Here is an 18,035-nt window from a genome sequence, read left to right as displayed (position 1 = left end):
AAAACATTTCATCCCAGGGAGAGCCTCCAGGGCTGGGGGGTGGGGGGGAGGTTCAAAGCACATGGACAGTCCAGATCTGGGACGCCCTGTCCTTGGCCAGCTCCCACAGCACCGCGTGGTCCCGGTCGTAGCCCTGGCCACCTGGGGGAGGGGGTAAGAGATGGGGAGATGGTCAGAGAGAGCTGGGGACTCCGCTGCCTGCAGGGGCCTTCTCCCACACACATGCCCAACTTACCCTTCACATCTAGGATCCAGCCTTCAAACATCTGGCTGCAGATGTGGCCTGATTCGTTGATGCTCCACGTCTGGCGGGGCAGGCGGCTCTCAGCCCACAGCACTACCTTGGAGCCTGTGCTGGGGATGCCAATCACCTGCAGGCTCATGGTGGGGGCCACCTGAGGCCCCAGGAGGTCGTCAGGCACTGGCCCTCCCCACAGAGACTCCACCAAACCCAAGACACCATTGACACACCCAGCTTTGAATCCTGGCTGTTACGGACTGTGACTCTGCGCAAATCTAATCCTTCTGAGCTCTGGTTTCCTTGGGGACGGCTGTTGTGAGGGTTCAATGTGAGAAACCATAAAAGGGCTGGAAAAATACGCGCTCCTCCAGGAAGCCTTCCATGACTGACTCCTGAAGCACAGGCTTTAGCAGCAGACAAGCTTCCACATACTTACTGGCTATGTGACTTTCAGCCAGTTACTTAACTTCTCTGTGCTCTTGTTTCCTCGCCTATAAAATGGGAAGTATAATAGGACTTGCCCCCCTAGTGCCCTCTAGGGATTACATGAGGCATCCACGTGAAGAAACCTGCAAGGTGCCTCCCTCCAATGCCACCTTCTCGGGAAGGGCTCCCCTTGTCAGAGCTACTGATACTTCCTATTTTCCTTTCTTAATGTATTTTTCCTCTATTGCACTTTTCAACACCTAAGGTACTAAGATATTTTACTCATTTGTTTCTTTCTCTCCCCACTAGGATGCAAGCTTCAGGAGGGCAGAAGTTGTTTCTGTCTTCTCACTGTTATATTCCCAGCACCTAGAACAGGGCCTGGAACATAGCAGGTGCTCAGGAAATGTTTGTGGAGTAGATCTATCATTATTAATAGGATCCAAATCTGTCACAAGATATCAGAGCTGAGTGGTTCCTTAGAAGCATCTGGTTCAACGCTCTTGTTTTGCAGATGGGAGACAGGACCAGAGAAGAGCCCGAAGTGCCCAGGGGTACGCAGCCTGCATTCTCCACCTCCACCAGGGTCCTGGTGTCTGTGTATCTCTCTGTCTCTCTGGCCCAAGGCTGGGTCCTGTTCCTGACTGGGAACAGGCTGGGACTCCCAAAGGTAGGCTTGTGAGGGTCTGGGGCCCTGGTGACCCTGTCCCAGTCCCTAAACTGGTACCTGGTTCTTCAGCAGCCCATCCTCGTAGTACCAGATACAGTTGCCTGCAGCTTGGGGCTCAGAGACCACCACGCGGCCCGCCTTCATGTCCTCCACGTGGTCCGGCACTGCCAGGAATCCCCCCAGTGCCGCATTCCAGAGGTGGAAATAAGCCCGGCGCTGGTGAGTGGGGGGAGCTGAGAGTCAGGGGTCTCTGGGCAGGGATGCTCCCACTTGGGCCCCCAATGCCCTCAACTCTGGACCCTCCAGTATCCCAAGCTCCCAAGCTCTCCCTCCTGCCCCACACCAACCTCGACCCTGCTTCTAAGTCACCCCTTCTTTCTCATACACATGCCGGGGGCACATACGTAGTGCACACGCACACAGTTCCACGTCTGCAGAGGTACACACAGAACACTGGCAGATACACCCAAGATCCGCATGGTTGTACAGGAGTGCCGCAGGCACAAACACATGGATACACGTCGACATGTACACTCACACTATTTGCTCCCCCAGCCGACTCCATGCCAGGCACTTACGTTTGCCAAAAGTTTGGATGTGTATGGGAATACAGATGTGCACACACACTTACAGAGAGAAATGCACGCACTACCCATGCTGAAGAGGTACCACAGCAGGGCGGACACTGGGCTGTCAGACATCAGACCTGGCTCAGCCACAAATCACCTGGGGGTCTCGGACGGTGGTGACAGTAATAATAGTAATAATAATAATCACGGCTAACATTTGTTGAGTGCCTAACCATTCAAGCACTGTTCTAAGGGCTTTACATCATTATTATCTTCAATCCTCTAAACAACTCTATCATACATAGCACCCCCATTTTAAAGATGAGGAAACTGAGGCCCATGGAGGTAAAATACTTGTGAAGATTGCAGAGCAAATTCTTGTCCACTTCTCTGGGCCTTTATTTCCCCATCTGTAAAATGTGAAGGTTGGAGATAATCTCCAAGATTCCTTCTAGCAATGATGTTATAAGAGTCTGAAATAGGGACCACACAAGTTTCCTCACACAAAGACACACACTTTCAACGGTGTCACAAGTACAGGCACGTGCAGTCATAAATATACTCTCACAGATGTACAGGGTGAGGGGATGACAAACATCCCCCCACAGATCACCTCCAGAGGAAACATGGATACAAGTAACATCACAGACACAGAAACACCCTCAGATGGGCATGCGCGCGCGCACACACACACACACACCCCCTCTGTGGCCATGCCTCCACATAAATGCACATGCACATAAATGAGACACATGTCCAGACATGTACCCACAGACATACGGAAACACAAGTACAGACACAGTGTTTCAAAGTGAGGTGTGCTTACCACTGGTGGGTGGTACAGGAGATAATTTTCAGGCTTATGTGGATAAGCCTTATTGTTAAAAATGAATTTATCACAATGTCTATTAAGGAAAAATCATACATACACATCAAACCCATGATCTTATGGACATTACTCCTTAGGATAGGAAAAAGTAAAAAAAAAAAAAAGTGAGTTGGTTTAGAGGAAAATATTAAGGAGACAATGGTTCAAAAGGAATGATGGTGTGACAAAAATTGTGACAAAAGTACACAAAGGTTGAGTTTGGGAAACATGGGAAACGCACAGACAGACAAACAGCCAGACAGACTGGCCCAGACGTGCTCAACCCGACATGCTACCTACCTGCTTGATGGGGTAGAGGGAGCCCACCCTCTGGGTCCCACTGTACGTCAGCCAGCTGGTGATCTCGCAGCTGCCCACCAGCCACTGGCGGCCACGGAAGTCACTGTGCTGGCACAGCACCCAGCTGGGCCCAGCAAGTGCCACAGACACAGCGAGGAAGACAGACAGACAGACAGGCAGGTAGAAGAGGAGGAGCAGCCGTCAGAACATTCTCTACCTCCTCCTCTCTCACGCCTGGACTCCTCTGCCTGGGGTTCAGGTCCCGGGAGGGGGTAGAGAGGGAGGCTGGGAGGGAGCTCTGGGATTTGCAGGGCAGGGGAGGGTGCTGGAGAGCACCTCGGGCTGGGGTCCAAGCCCTGAGGGCCAGTGACCCTTCTCAGCCTGCACTTCCCCACTCTCCCTCCTGGCGTGGAGGGGAGTGCAGTAGAAGTGGGGGGAAGACCTGGAGGCCCCCTCCCTCCCTCCCTCGCAGCCCCCGCAGCCCCGCGGCACACTCACACGCCCCCCTTGATCCGCACGGACAGCACGTGGTTGTTGAAGCCCTCAGCTTGCAGGCTCCGCAGCTCCCCACTGAGCTCGATCTCCTTCCCCTCGAAGCACTCCAGGCCATACAGGAAAATGGATGGCTCTGAAAAGTGCTGCGGCCGGGGGCACGGAGAAGGGGTGAGGCCACGAGAGCCCCCGACTCAGCCCCTCTAGTTCCAGACACCCCGACTCCCAGAATGGTATTTCAGGCTCTCTTCCCTCCTGAGCTCCACCCCACAGGGCCCCTGACTCCTGGACACCGCCAGCTGGGTGTCCCCCAGATTCTCAGATGCAGCATGTGCCAGATGGAACCCCCATTGCCCCTCAAACCTCCTCCCCAGTAAATAGCACTTCTAAGATGAGTGACAAGAATAATACTGGTCATTATAGCAGTTCTCACGTATTCAGGGCTTACTACACGCCAGGTTCTGTGCTAAGTGCTTTACCTGATCTCATTATAACTTCTCAACAGCCCTATAAGAAGGTGCAATTATTATCCCCACTTAGAGGGAAACTGAGGCTGGAGAAGGTAAATCACTTGCTCAAGGCCCTAAGGCCAGGCTTCAGAACCAGGTCTGTTTGTCTTCAGAGCCCAGCATGTAGTTGTACAGAACCTGGCTCTGTCTATTACCAGCTGCGTGACCTGAAGCAAGTCACGTGACCTCTCTGCGCCTCAGTTTTCACGTCAGAAAAAGGAAGAAGATAATAGTTACATGGCTCATAGGGTTGTGGTGAGGATTAAATGCCTTAGTGCACGGGAAGCCTTTTAAACACTGCCCAGAGCAGTACAGGAAACACCAGCTGTTCTGTTTGTGCTGCTGCCACTGGCCACCCAGCCCACAGCCAAGTCCTACAGACTCCAGGTCCTTCATCAGCCCACATCACTCCTCTCCACATCTTCCTAGTCCAGGACATCATCATTTGTCCTGGATCACGGTAGCAGCAGCCCCACTGCCTTCCTCCCGCCCACCGTTCCCCCCACGCAGCAAAGCCATCTTGCCATTCCACTCCTCCCTGCCCAGAATCACCACCTCATCGGTCGCCCCTGCCCCCAGCCCACCCCTGAGTGCTAGCCCCTCCTGGCCCCGTCCCACCTCAGTTTCAGGACACAGCACTCTGAGCTGTAATCTTTCTGGGTTCCTTGAAGGCAGGGCTATGTCTGATATATTGCAGGGTTCCAGGACCTATCTCAGCAGGGGCTCAATAAATCCCTAGTAAGCTGACCTGGCTTTGAAGCCCTGGGGTCGAGGGGACCTGGGGTAGTTCTGAAGACTGGGTTTAAGCCCCAAAGCCCACTCAGCAGTGAGAAGAGGCTCTGTGTGTGGGCTCCCCCAGCAGCAACCCCTGCCTCAGGGGTGCCTGGAACTGGAGCGGGGCACTTACCAGGGGCACCTTCCGAAGAGAGCCCAGGACCGTGGAGGCCAGGCAGCCCATGGCTGTGAGAGTGGGGAACTCGCCCTCAGAGAGAATGTGCTGCTCACCCTCAAAGTTCTTCTCATCAAAAAGGATCCAGCTGGGGAAGGAAGGGGAAGAGTGGGGGGATGTGAGTAGATATTTGAGCCTACCCTCTCCTTGGCCTGCCCAGGTCCCCCTGAGATACAGCAGAGTGGATGCAGACTTGATGGGGATCCCCCGGTCCGGGGGAGGCCAAGGATAAACGGGCATTGCAGCAGCAGGGACGAAGGTCAGACTTAAGAAAGGACTGAATGAAATCATACCGCCCTTCGGGGGAAATGTGGCAACATCAAGCAAAACTCCATGCACAATTACTCAGCAATCCCACTTCTCAGAATCTATCCCAAGGACATCCTTCAAAAACATGAAATGACACATACATAAGGCTATTGATTACACACTGTTTGCAGTGGCAGAGTGGGAGCAGCCAAATGTCCATCAATTGGGGATTGGTTGAATAAACTAAGAATCTGGAGTGTAACATAGCAGTCAAAAAGAATGAGGAGGAGCTCTTAAAGGGATATAAAGTGATATACAAACTGTTAAGTAAAAAAATCAAGGTGCATAACAGTGTTTACAGTATGCTTCCTTTTAAAAAAATTGAGATATAATTCACAAACCATAAAATTCACTCTTTTAAAGTGTACAATTCAGTGGTTTTTAGTATATTTACCAGGTTGTAGTATGCTTTTTTTGTGTAAGAAAATGGAGGAGGAGGAAAACAAAACATATTTGGTTTCTATAATTATATGTAAATTTATATATGAGTGCATATTTGCTTATATCTTCAAAAAGAAACAATGGATGAATAAACTAAACACACACACACACACACACACACGCACGCACAAAAGATTACCTATAGGGGGAGGGAGTGGAAAAGGTAGCAGGGACAGAGATGAAAGCTATTGATTTTTTAAGTCTTGACTTTGGAAATATTATGGACTGAATGTTTGTATCTCCCCAGAATTCCAATGTTGAAGTCCTAACCTCCAATGTGATGGTCTTTGGGAGGTAATTAGGTTTAGATGAGGTCAAAAGGTTAGAGCCTCCATGATGGGATTAGTGTCCTTATAGGAAGAGGAAGAGCTCTCTTTCTCAGCCATGTGAGGACACAGCAAGAAGGCAGCCGTCTGCCAGCCAGGAAGAGAGCCCTCACCAGGGAACCAAATCAACCAACACCTTGATCTTGGACTTTCAGCCTCCAGATCTGTGAGAAAATAAATTCCTGTTGTTTAAGCCACCCAATGTATGGTATTTTGTTATAGTAGCTCAAGCTGACTAAGACAGGAACACTACAAATATTTTATGTAATTAGGAAACAGAATTAAGTAAAAATGAGAAGTATTCATAAAAATATAAATAAACAAAATAAATGAACCTAACTGTATATCAGGTTGGTGGCATAACTGCACAGAAAAAAGTATTATTTCAAATGTCTTAAAAACACAATAGTTTGAACTGTACATACCTAATGGGATGTAGGTGAATGTTCTGAGGACAAAAAGAACAACAGAGAGACCTCAAACAGCATTCACTGGTTTTTACTGTTAGTAGTAATATCAGTATTATAATTTTGAAACACCTAGCGTGCAGATTTTGGTCTCCAAAGAGCATTATGCATTAAAAGCAACCAGGATTCTTTGGGAAATGATTCCCGGTTTGAGGCAAAAAATGTACAAAATGATCCCAGAACCTCTTACTGTACCAGAAAAACAAGGAAGTTATAAAAAAAAACTATTGGGGTCATATAAAAAATACCCAGGAAGCAATTTGGAGGTGCTCCCATTTGCCAAAGATGAAACAATTTGAGTACACAAAAGAATAGTGACTCCAAGGGACTGGAGCATTTCATATACATAAAAAACCCATGAGTTCATAACAATACTTTAAAAAATCTTCATTGGTCAGCTCTGGAGGTTGCTAGGGCACCAATTCAGAAATTATTCTGAAAATTGATAGAAAGGGGCAAACACTGATTCTTGGGAAAAGATCAAACTGCCTTTTTTGTATAAACTATTTCAGGTAAACAAATAGTTGAAAAGGGACAGTTCTTCTTTATAGAAGTATTCCAGCCAATATATGTATAGGGAATAACAAAACTTAGAAAATCATTTTGTAACCTCTAAAGAAATAATGGGTCTAGGCAATTATCATCAATGGATGCTAAAAATCTTTAGGTGAAAGGTCAGCGAGGAATCTTATAATGTAGGGATCTTAATATCATTAAAAATGGGACAGCTAGACATGTGCCTCCTGATGTGATGCAGTGGGAAGTACACATACCACCTCTAATAGTCTTCTTGCCAGCAAAACAAAACAAAACACCCTGGATCTCATCAATCCTCTAGATCTAACTACCAGTTTACAGGAAGTATGGGGCACAGAGGAACAAAATTAAAACACCACCAGGAAGCAATCAGCTAAATACAGAAGATGGGAAACTTACAGGGCAAATTATTGGGTTCTTTAAACGAATAAATGGTATAAAATAAAAAGAAGGGAAAGGTACTGTTATACATTATAGATCAAATGGACCACATGCAATGTGTGGACCTTGTCTGGATCCTGAGAAAAACAAACCAATTTCACAAAGGCATTTTTTGAGATAACGGGAGGAATTCGAACATGGACTGGGTATTAGGTAATAATAAATTATTGTTAATTTACACTATACTGTCTACAGTTTTTACATTTTCTACTAAAACTTTATCTTGCTTTGTTTGCTTTAAGATTGAATAATTCGGGATAGAATAGCTAATCTCAAGGAAGCCAAAGGAAGGAAATCATTTGAAACAAAGACCTGTAATTACAGCCTCGATTTCCAAGCTGAGCTAAGCGCTTCTGAGCAGGTGCCCCCCGCCCCCCTCCCGCCCCCGTCTCCCCTTCCCCACTTCCTCACCTGCCGCCGTGGACTCGGCAAGACTGGGGCTGGAAAGAGGGGGGAAGAGAGGTCTGGTCATCCTCAAAGGAGATGTGGTCGCCCAGGAAGTCCGGACCGGAGAAAAGCTGAATCTGGCGGCACAGACGGGAAGAGATGAGAGTGAAGGAGGGTGAGTGGGACAGAGAGAATGGGTAAGTGGGGGAGAGATTTGAAAAATGAGGGAAGAGGAGACATAGGCCCCCACCAGCTCCTTACCTTTGAGACAAAGTGCGGATTGTGCGCCCCGACCTGAAGGGAGGGACCGAAGTTTCGAGATTTAAGGAGTGTGCTAGCCCCCAGCCTCAGTTCCTCTGGTTTCAATATTCCCGACCCTTTTCGCAGGTCCCTCACCCTCCAGGTCCGTATTAGCCTCGCCCCTTCCAGGAGGCCCCGCCCCTTCCAGGAGGCCCCGCCCCCAGGAGCTCCAAGCCTGGTTGTTCCAGTCCCGCCCCCCTGCGGGGGGACGCCAAGCCCCTCCCCTCTGAGAGGCCCCGCTCCTGCGGCGGGCACACACCTGCAGGACCGGCTGCAGAGAGGCGAGGGCGCTGTTGCTCGAGCCCCAGTCGTCGCAGTTGCGGTACACGCCCTTCTCCAGCACGTACTGCTCCCCGGAGAAGCCCACCTCCTGATAGGCCACCCACCTGCAGGAAGGGCGGGGCGCGGGTTAGCATGGAGGAGCCAGTGCCTCTCCTGGAACCGCCCCCCCCCCACCGGCCCAGCTCCCGGAGCTTCGGTCACTCACACGCCGCTGAGCACGTGGATGGCCTGCGTTCGGGGGCCGTGTCCCGCCAGCTCCACGTCCGGCAATGCCTCGCTCACCTCCACGCCATGCCCCTCAAAGTCCATGGCCTCAAACAGCACCACCGCCGGGTCCCCGAAGTCCTGGGCCCCAGGGACAGTCAGGTTTCTCCCGCCCACCGACGGACACCCCTGGGAGTGCCCAGACCCCAAGGACGCAGTCCACCAAAGGACTTTGCGGTGAGGTGATCAGTGTGGGCTGGGGAAAGGCAGCAGGAGGGAGAGAGGCTAGACCTCAGGGAACACTTCCAGGTGCTCTAGAGAACAGGGAGAGGAGGCGCAAATTCTTCCCTCAACAAATTGTGCTGGGGTAAGTATGGCTGCGGCCAGAGGCAGAGGGATGTCCCAGTTGCTCTTGCTTACCGTCCGGATGACTCTCAGGGAGGTCAGCGCCTTGTTATAGCCTCCCCAATGTGACCAATCAGCGTATTCTCCCTCCTCCAGCAGATACTGGTGACCCCGGAAACCCTCCTTCTCGTAGCCCACCCAGCTGGGGGAAGGGGGAGGCAGACAAACAGACTCAGTCACAGGAAGCCCATGGATGTGTAAGAGAGCTGCCCCCACCCCTAGGCAGACCAGGTCACTTCCCATCCTGGAGGGTAGAGGCTAGTGGGGAGGATGAGGGAGAAGGAAGGGTCCTGAGTCCTCACCAGCCCCCAAGAACTTGCAGGGACCCCACAGAGGCCAAGCTGGGGCTCTGGCTGTCCTCTGGTTGCTGCAGGTTGTAGATGTCTCGGCTCACTTCCCAGCTCTGGCCCTGAAACCCTGGGGCCTCATACACTACAGCCTGCGGGGGGAGAGGGGCTGTGTGAGGTTGGTGGGGAGTGATCTGGACCCAGACCCACCCAGCCACCCCAGGATGACTCTATCCAGCATCAACCCAGAGCTAAGCCCTCCCATTCCCTCACTGAGCCCCAAGCCCTTACCTAACTCCTGTCTCTTCTCTGACCTCTGACCTGGTCCTTACACATCAAAAGCCAGTTCCCAGTTAGCCCATCGGGTTTCCACCCCGCCCCTCCCCAGCCCAGCCTCTAGCCCCCAGCTCCCACCTCTCCCACCTTCTAGTTCAGGCCGTGATAGCCACACACATACAAACACCCCACCCAAAGGTCCTCTTTGACCCTGAGGCCCAGATGCTTACCTTGGGCTCTCCTGGCTTCTCCACTCTTGGGCAGCCCTGCAGAGGAGACAGAGCTGAGACACCAGCCCAGAGGTGCGGGAAGACAGATGGGGCTGGTGACCTAGGGTTTACTTGTTCCTGGGGCCCCTAAAAATGGCCAACCCCATGTCCTCCCTCTCCCCCAACCCTTGGACTAATCCTCCCTCTCCTCCAATCCCATTCCCAGTAGGAGCTCCCAGGCCCTGCCTCTTCACCCAGACTACAGGACAAGGCTGCTTGGGACCACCTGCTCCTTACCAATCTCATGGGCTTCAGGGAGCCCACACTGGGGTCTGATGCACACCAGGCCTCTGGGGTGGGGTACTCTCCAGGCTCCAGGATGCAGGGAGTGTCTTCAAAGAAGGGCTTGGGGTATAGAAGCCACCTGAGGGGAGGCAGAGAGGCAGCTGCACCCCAGACTCCCGGGAACACAGGTTAGTGGATGGGGTGGAAGGGGTAGAGGGGGGAAAGAAGTTTTGGGGGAGAGGCCCCCATCAAGGGGACTCTGGAGGACATTTCAGGCCCCCATAATTTCCTGCAGCAGCCACTCCATTGATCTCCCCTTCTCTGACCTGGCCCTCTCTAATTGCACACAGCGGCTGAGAGTTCTTTCCAGCAGCTGGACCTGCTTAAAAACCCCTGGTAATTCCCCATTAGCCTCACAATACAGCCCAGCTGCACAAAGAGGCCTTTTGTCCTGTCCCCCTGCCTTCCTCCTGGACCTCACATCTCCCCACTTGCTGCTTTCTTTGGCCAGAGTGAACTTTCAAAGTCAGTCTCTCACTTCTGGGCCTTTGCAGGTGCTAGTATACTCTTTTCCCCATTCATTCAATTAACAAATATTTAGGGGCATCTACCCCATGCCAGGCCCTGCTTCAGGCATCAGAGATACAGTAGTGAACAAAACATACAAAGTCCCTGCCCTCATGGAGCTTAGATTCTTCTGGGGCCAACTCATCCCAGCTGAGGAGTCTCCTCCTCCAGGAAGGCTTCTCTGACCTCAGGCTGGTTTGGTGCTGTTCTATACTCCCACAGCCCCGTGTCTCTCCATTCCTGGAACTCTGGATTGCCACTGTCTGCTTGCTTGCCTGGCCCCACCAGTAGACTGAGCACGTCTTGAGGGCAGGAACCATGTCCTGTCACCTCTGTGTCCCCAGCACCCAGCACAGTGAATGTTAAATGTAGGGTTTCCAGAACAGCCCAGACTCACAGTCCTGCGGAGACAGTGGCAGATGCCACCTGCAGAGGCCTCTCCAGGCCCTGGGGGTCCTCCAAGGCCTTGGTTAGCTTCACTTGCTCCCCCTTGAGGCCCTCCTCAGAGTACAGGCTGATCTCTGGGGTAATGTAGTCCTACGGAAGGAAAGGGGTGGAAAAATGAAGTATAAAACAATAGCCCTGGGGCTTCCCTGGTGACGCAGTGGTTAAGAATCTGCCTGCTAATGCAGGGGACACGGGTTCGAGTCCTGGTCTGGGAAGATCCCACATGCCGCGGAGCAACTAAGCCCGTGAGCCACAACTACTGAGCCTGCGCGTCTGGAGCCTGTGATCCACAACGGGAGAGGCCGTGACAGTGAGAGGCCCGCGCGCCGCGATGAAGAATGGCCCCCACTCACCACAACTGGAGAAAGCCCTCGCACAGAAACGAAGACCCAAAACAGCCAAAAATAAATAAATAAGTAAATAAATAAAAATTAAAAAAAAAAAAAAAAAAAAACAGCCCTCAGAGACCACCCCCACCCACACCTTCTTCCCCAAGTCTGTCCAGCTGGGGCTCCCAGGGACTTCTCCCCAGAAGCCAGAAATGACTAGGGTGTTCTCTGCAAGGTCAGCCAGACAAGCCTGAGACCAAAGCCCTCACTGGTCCCACTCTGGCCCTTTGGGACCTGAGACCAAAATTCCCAGTAGGAGCCTGCCAAGTGCCATGCCCTTTGCCTTGCCTCTGGGAGCCTCATTTCCAGCCTGGTGGAGGGATGGGCGGGATAGACAGCCACTTCCTGAGGTCTCACTTTGACCCTTCTTTTGTATACAATTCCTGACTGTATACAAATCTCTATGCCTGTCCAGACTGGCCTCCTTATCCCAGGAAGCTGCACCTCATCCCAGGAAGCTGCAGGTCCTCTCTGCATTCTGGGTGTTTCTTCCTCACTAGGGCCATTTTCATTCACTCCTTCATCAAATGTTTATGAAGCACCTACTGGGTACAAGGCATATATATAAGGGCCTGTCCTACCCCTTCTCATTTGGTCTTCCCAACGAGAGTTATTACGCCATTCGCAGACTAGGAAAGTGAGGCTCAGTGAAGTTAAGTGGGCCGCCCCAGGGCACACAGCCTGTAAGTAGCAAGACCAAGAACAGAGCACTGTGGTTTTCGTTCACTGTTGCAACCCGGCACGTCCCAGGTGCCTGATACACACTAGGCACCCAATCAGTGCTGAATGAATCAAAGGAACCCAGGTCCACTGGACTTCAAAGCCCTTGTTTTTCTCTTGTACCTCATTACCTCCCACGTGAAGATGAATTTATTGTGAGAAGCCCACAATAAATTGTCCACAAATATTTGTGTGTTTCTGGAGAGGCTTTGAAAATTCTTGTCCCTTCCTTTGCGTGGCTGGGCCACTGCCCTAATTAAGATTCTCATCCTCTCTTACCGGGAGGATTTCAACAGCTCTGGACTCAGGGTTATTTGTCCTTCCATTAAAAACAACAACAAAAAACAAATTAAAAAAAAAAAAACCCGAAACGTTGGCTAGGCCCTGCTTTTAGATCTTTGCTTTCTCATCTGGGTCTCCCTAGCGGCCAAGACGGCTTTGTCAAGCTTAATTTTAGCAGTTTGTAAATTTGTGTTATGAAAACAGTATTATTTTTCCCCACTTTACAGATGTGAAACTATAATAAGACTATGCCTTTTCAAACCACATACCCCTCCCTAAAAATTCAGAGGTTCCCCTCGGCTGGAAATCACAGCCCTTCCTGGTCTTCCTGTCTCCAGAATCCCAGTCTTTTCTCCTCCTGGCAACCAGAAGGATGTTTCTAAATCTCTAATCTGTTTATATGGCTTTCCTGCTTCAAACCCAGCCCTCATACCCTAGCTTGACCATGAGTCCTACAGGGCAGAGAGCAGATCTCCCAACCTACTCATTGCCTGGCATGGTGCCGGGCACACAGCTGACATGAAAGAGCATCTGTGAGCACGTGAATCAACACACATCCATGGCACCTTGGCTCTGGCCGTGGGCCTGAAAGCCTGGGCCCGGGGTGGGGAGGTGAGCGCTCACAGCCACCCCTACCCGCTTCTGTTGCTCTAACTGAATCCTTCTCCAGCACTAGCTGGAGTTACTGGAGCTTGGCCTCTGCCTGGCCCCTGCCTCCCCAAGCCAGGCTGAGCACACCCAGAATCCTTTTCTTCCCCACTGGCTCCGAGGTTGGGACTTTACAGGTGAGACCATGATAAGTCCTCTCCAGGCTCCGATCCCATATGATCTCTCCCAGAAATTCCAACTCTAGGTACCTGAGGCTGTCTACCTCCTCAGGGCCTGGGGCTTAGGGTAGATGGGGCAAAATCTGGTCCCCCACACCCAGCCACTCACCCGGACAACCCTCCTCAGGGAGCCAATGCCTTGGGTACTCCATGCTGGCCCCAGAGCTCCAAGTTCCACATCTCCTTCAGGCAGGACCAGCTTCTGGCCCCGGAACGCCGGCTCTTCGTACAGCACCCAGCTGCGGGCACAGAGACCTAGGGTCACTGAGTGGGGAAACGATGTACCCACAAGACAGGGTCTCTGGGTAGCTGAGGGGGTTTCTGCCAGGCACTTCTCACTGGGCACTTCCCACTGCCCTCACATCCCCCAGGTTCACACACAGGACCCCGCCAGGAACTCCGCACTCACCAGCCTCGTACCACCCGTATGGAAGCCACGCGGGCCCAGCCTGAAGCATCAGCAGTGTCTTCCCAAACCTCCCTGCTGCTGCCTTGGCAGCCAGGCTCCGAGAAGAGGATCATCTGGAGAAGGCACAGAGGAGGTCCTCAGGCCCTGTCCCCAGGTGCCCCACCTCCTGCTGCCCCACCCATTTGTCCCCCACCCCCTACCTTTCCAGGCCTGGTGTTCAGTTTGCCCTGGGTCTTCAATGCTGAGCTCTGGAATGGAGAGCGGTGATAGATCTTATGGGGTTGCCTCCTTACTGTCTCCCCCAACCTGCCATTCCAGGAACCCCACATCCTCCCTATGGGCCTCCACCCCCAAAGAGCTGGCCTACAAAGGATGCTACACTTGCTCCCAACCCCCAGGTGCCTTCATCACTCTGTCCCTGGAAGCTGTCCCCTTCCCCAGCTTCCAAGATATCAAGCCCTTTGGAATCCACAGTGCAAATCTGCTGTTTGGATAGGGAGACGGAGGCCCAGAGAAATGTGGTCACACTGAACTAGACCTCAGACCCACGCCCCTGGCCCCTGGAGACTCTGCCCCCCAGTATCATGGTCTTCACACCACCCAAACCCTGGCCCAGATGAGGCCAGGCCCCCTCCGTTGCCCACCCAAGGCCTCACTTACCCACCCCTCCGGGGGCTGGGCACATGCGGGCTTCTCTGGAGGTGGCCTTTCCCTGTAGAGCAGGGGCAGCTGTCCTCGCACCTTCTTGAGCCCTGGTGCCCCGTGGGGCGGTAGAGCGGATGGTTTTGTGCCCAGTGGTTCCAAAGTGGGGGCCTCCTTGGGGGCAGGCACCAGACCCCCAAAGAGAAGGCTGCATCCAAGACGGGAAGTGAGCCGGCTGCTTGCCTGCTGCTCTGGCCCAACTTCTGGGTGGGCGCCCTTGGCACCTGCTGTGTGCTTCTTCATCATCTCCAGAAGAGAGCAAGAGACCTGGGGGGGTCGGGCAGGGTGGGATTCCCAGGAGGGGCTGGGCCTGGCTTTCTCCTGCCTGAGCTGGAGCTTTTCACTGTCGCTCAGGTAGGGGTTCTGTGGTTCTTCCTCCTCCTCCTCCTCCTCTCCCTCTTCCTCTTCATTTTCTTCCAGTGCAGGCACCCCCTGGGGGCTGGGTCCCAGCACCCATGGCCCAGGCTGGTCCTCCTCGATGGCGGGCAACGTGGCGTATATGGCCAGGTAGGAGGAGCGGGGGGCTCGTGGCAGCCGGTGAGTGCGGAGGATCTCGGGGGGCTCCATACTCCGCAGGGTATCCAGGAAAATCTCCAGGTCAGCAGTCAGGGCCACCTCCTCCTCCTCCCTTGATGGCTCTGGGAACGTCTTGCCCTCGGCGGAGTCAGGGACAAGCTGGGACTCCAGGCTGGCCTCTGCTCCCATCAGCCTTGGGGCAGGGGGGCCTCCTGGGCTGAGGGATACCTTGCCCCCTGAGGAGGAGGGGGCAATGAGAGCAGTAGGGCCCTGGACAACTACTTTCTGGGTAGAATATGGGACAGTAGAAGCACCAGGGCCCTGGACAACCTCTTTTTGGGTAGGAGATGAGATGGGGCTCTCCTCAGAGTCCTGAACCTCCCTTTCCTGTTTGGGGGATGGGACAGCAGGAGCTGTCAGGCCTTGACCAGCCTCCTCCTTGGTGAGAGGAGGGGCAAGGCTGCCTTCAGTACTCTGGACAACCTCTTTTTGGGTGCTAGGGCTGCCTTCTGGGGCCTGGGCAACCTTGGTTGCTTTAGGGGATGAGGCAGCAGGAGCACTAGGACCCTGTACTACCTCTTTCTGGGTGGGGGTTGAGTCAGCAGGAACCCCAGGGCTCTGCACTACCTCTTTCTGGGTAAGGGAGAAGATAGGGACATTTTCAGAGTCCTGAACAACCTTATTCCTTGGGGAGAATGGAGCAGAAAGACCTCCTGGGCTGGTGACAGCCTTCCTTCTTGTAGAGGATGGAGCAAGAGATTGTCCAGGGACTATAACAGCCGCAGTCTTCACCGTGGGCAGGCTGGTGGCAGCAGGGGGATCTGGATGCCCTTCCGTTTTGACGGAGGGCCAGGCCTGGGGTCCCCTGGGCTTGAGAGTCAGCTGGGCCCTAGCATGAGTAGGTACTTCAGGCTGCTCTGGGGGGTGACCTAGGCCCAGGGAGGGGGTTTGGGTCTGGAGTCTGGGAGAGGAGGGTACTGGTGTGTGGCCCTGAGAGGTCTGGAGAGGGAGCTGGGTGGGGCTGGATGCTCTCTGCACTCTTGGGACCTCATGGATCCTGGCATCTGGGGCTTTGTCCTGGTCTCGGTCCGGGTGGGTTGCAGGGACATCCTGGTTCTGAGGCGGGTGGGCATAGTCCGGGAAGCCTACGGGAGCCAGGACAGATCTGTCCTCTGGCTCTGCTGTCCCTGTCTCAGGCAGCTGCCCCGGGGCTGCACCCTCTGTGCTGCCCAGACCTGGACTCCTTGTCACAGCAGCCAGGGGCCTGGGAAACCGGCTGGCAGGTGGGCTCCACCCAGCAGGCACAAGTCTACTTAGCAGCTCCAGGGCCTGGCTGCGGCTGGGTGAGTCCTCGGCTCGGGGGCTCACCACCACTGCCTGCACCATGCGGGCGGCATTGCGGCCCCTGGGCAGGGCCTTGCCCGGGAGCGTTAGCCCCACGGAGTTCGTCACAGAGCTGTTCACCTGTCGGTCCACGTGCCCTCCCACCGCCATGGTAGTCCGCACAGCGCGTGTCACCCGCCGTTCCTCGAGGCTCCGGGAGCTCCTGCTGGTGAGACTCACACCTGGGTTGGGCCTGGGCTCATGAGGCCCATGCACCGGCGCCAAACACTCAGTCTTGGCCGTGGCTCCTGGGCTCGGTAGCTCAGTCCTGGGGTCCTGGGGACTGCCATCACCCTGGTCCACAGCCTCCTTTGGCCTTCCCACTGGCCTTTTCTCCTTGGGGGGCAGTGTGTACTTTTTGGAAAAGATGGGCCCATGGCTCTGGAAGCTTTTGGAGCCAGCCCCGTCCCCGGGACCCTGGTGATTCATAGTCTCTTCTTCCCGTGCAGCAAAGCCGTTGACTTCCTCCCGACGGTGGCCATTCTCAGACATCTCCTCCTGGGGGACTTCCAGCCGTGCCCCTGATAACAGGGACACCTTGTGAAAACGGTGTTTGCTCTCTTCCTGGGCAGGGGGCCACTGCCCCCATGTCAGTGAGGTGCTCACCACTCGGGCCTTGGCCCGAGCTGGGGGCCCACTGGCCTCGTCCGTGTTGGGCCCCAGCAACGGATCCTGAGGTGTCCTTGGCTCACTGTGGTCCAGCTCACTGCAGAGGGTGCCGGGAAGAGGAGAGACAGGGTCGGGGGTGGTCAGGGTAGCTCTCTGCAGTGCAGAATCACTCCCCCTGCCAAGGTCAGGCTGAGTAACCTCAGGCAAATCATTTGAGCTTTGGGGCCTTTGTTTCTTCATCTGTAAACCGGGCACGATACTCTCAGATCTCCCACCCCTCTCCCTACTTTCAGGTGTTCTCCTATGCCAGGGTCCTTCAAGGGGTGAAGCTAAGGCCTAAGCCTAGAAGGAGAGAGAAGGGAGAGAGCAGAAAGGCATATGGGTCTGACCCACTGGTCTGTGGATGGGGCTGGGACTCTGCCCAAGGAGCCCTGTGGCTAGTCCTCAAGGAGCTGAAAACTAGAAAACCGTAAAACTGAGAATTAGGCAAGTGATGTTCTGACCGTGTTTCTGATCACTATAAAGGAAGGTAAGGAAAGACAGCTTTGGCCTCCAGCAAAGCTGGATTCCCCCTGGCCCTGTCACTCACTAGCAGGATGACCTTGGGCAGCCACTTCTCCCCGGCAAGTTTCAGGGCCCCCAGCCACAAAACTGGAATAACAAGAGTATGTGCTTCACAGGGTTATTGTCAGCATCCAGTAAGAGAGAAAGAATAAAAACTCACTTTATGAGAAAAACAAATATTGTATATTAACGCATATATGTGGAATCTAGAAAAATGGTACAGATGAACCTATTTGCAGGGCAAGAATAGAGACACAGACGTAGAGAACGGACGTGTGGACACGGTGGAGGGGGGAAGGGGAAGTGGGATGAACTGGGAGATTAGGATTGACATATATACACTGCCGAGTGTAAAATAGATAGCTAGTGGGAAACTGCTGTATAGCACAGGGAGCTCAGCTCAGTGCTCTGTGGTGACCTAGATGGGTGGGATGGTGGGG

General features: G+C 53.5%; 1 protein-coding gene across 1 annotated transcript; it reads right to left on the bottom strand.

Annotated features, from left to right (window-relative positions):
- Window positions 1-17,271, bottom strand: CRYBG2 (crystallin beta-gamma domain containing 2). Its single transcript, XM_061186943.1, has 19 exons — window positions 14,482-17,271; window positions 14,022-14,069; window positions 13,822-13,934; window positions 13,522-13,651; window positions 11,145-11,284; window positions 10,193-10,319; window positions 9,917-9,952; window positions 9,426-9,562; window positions 9,139-9,265; window positions 8,720-8,859; window positions 8,492-8,618; window positions 8,194-8,226; window positions 7,957-8,069; window positions 4,983-5,112; window positions 3,573-3,712; window positions 3,075-3,198; window positions 1,395-1,553; window positions 236-395; window positions 1-141 (listed from the first exon to the last, which is right to left on the bottom strand). Exons 1-19 carry the CDS (start codon window positions 17,269-17,271, stop codon window positions 53-55), a joined length of 4,863 nt encoding a protein of 1,620 aa, XP_061042926.1. The 3' UTR covers window positions 1-52.
- Window positions 17,272-18,035: the final 764 nt, after the last annotated feature.

This window comes from Eubalaena glacialis, chromosome 3 (assembly GCF_028564815.1).
Source record: "Eubalaena glacialis isolate mEubGla1 chromosome 3, mEubGla1.1.hap2.+ XY, whole genome shotgun sequence".
Classification (NCBI taxonomy): domain Eukaryota; kingdom Metazoa; phylum Chordata; class Mammalia; order Artiodactyla; family Balaenidae; genus Eubalaena; species Eubalaena glacialis.
Note: the sequence above shows the minus strand (reverse complement) of the source record. Positions and strands in the feature narration are given on the sequence as shown.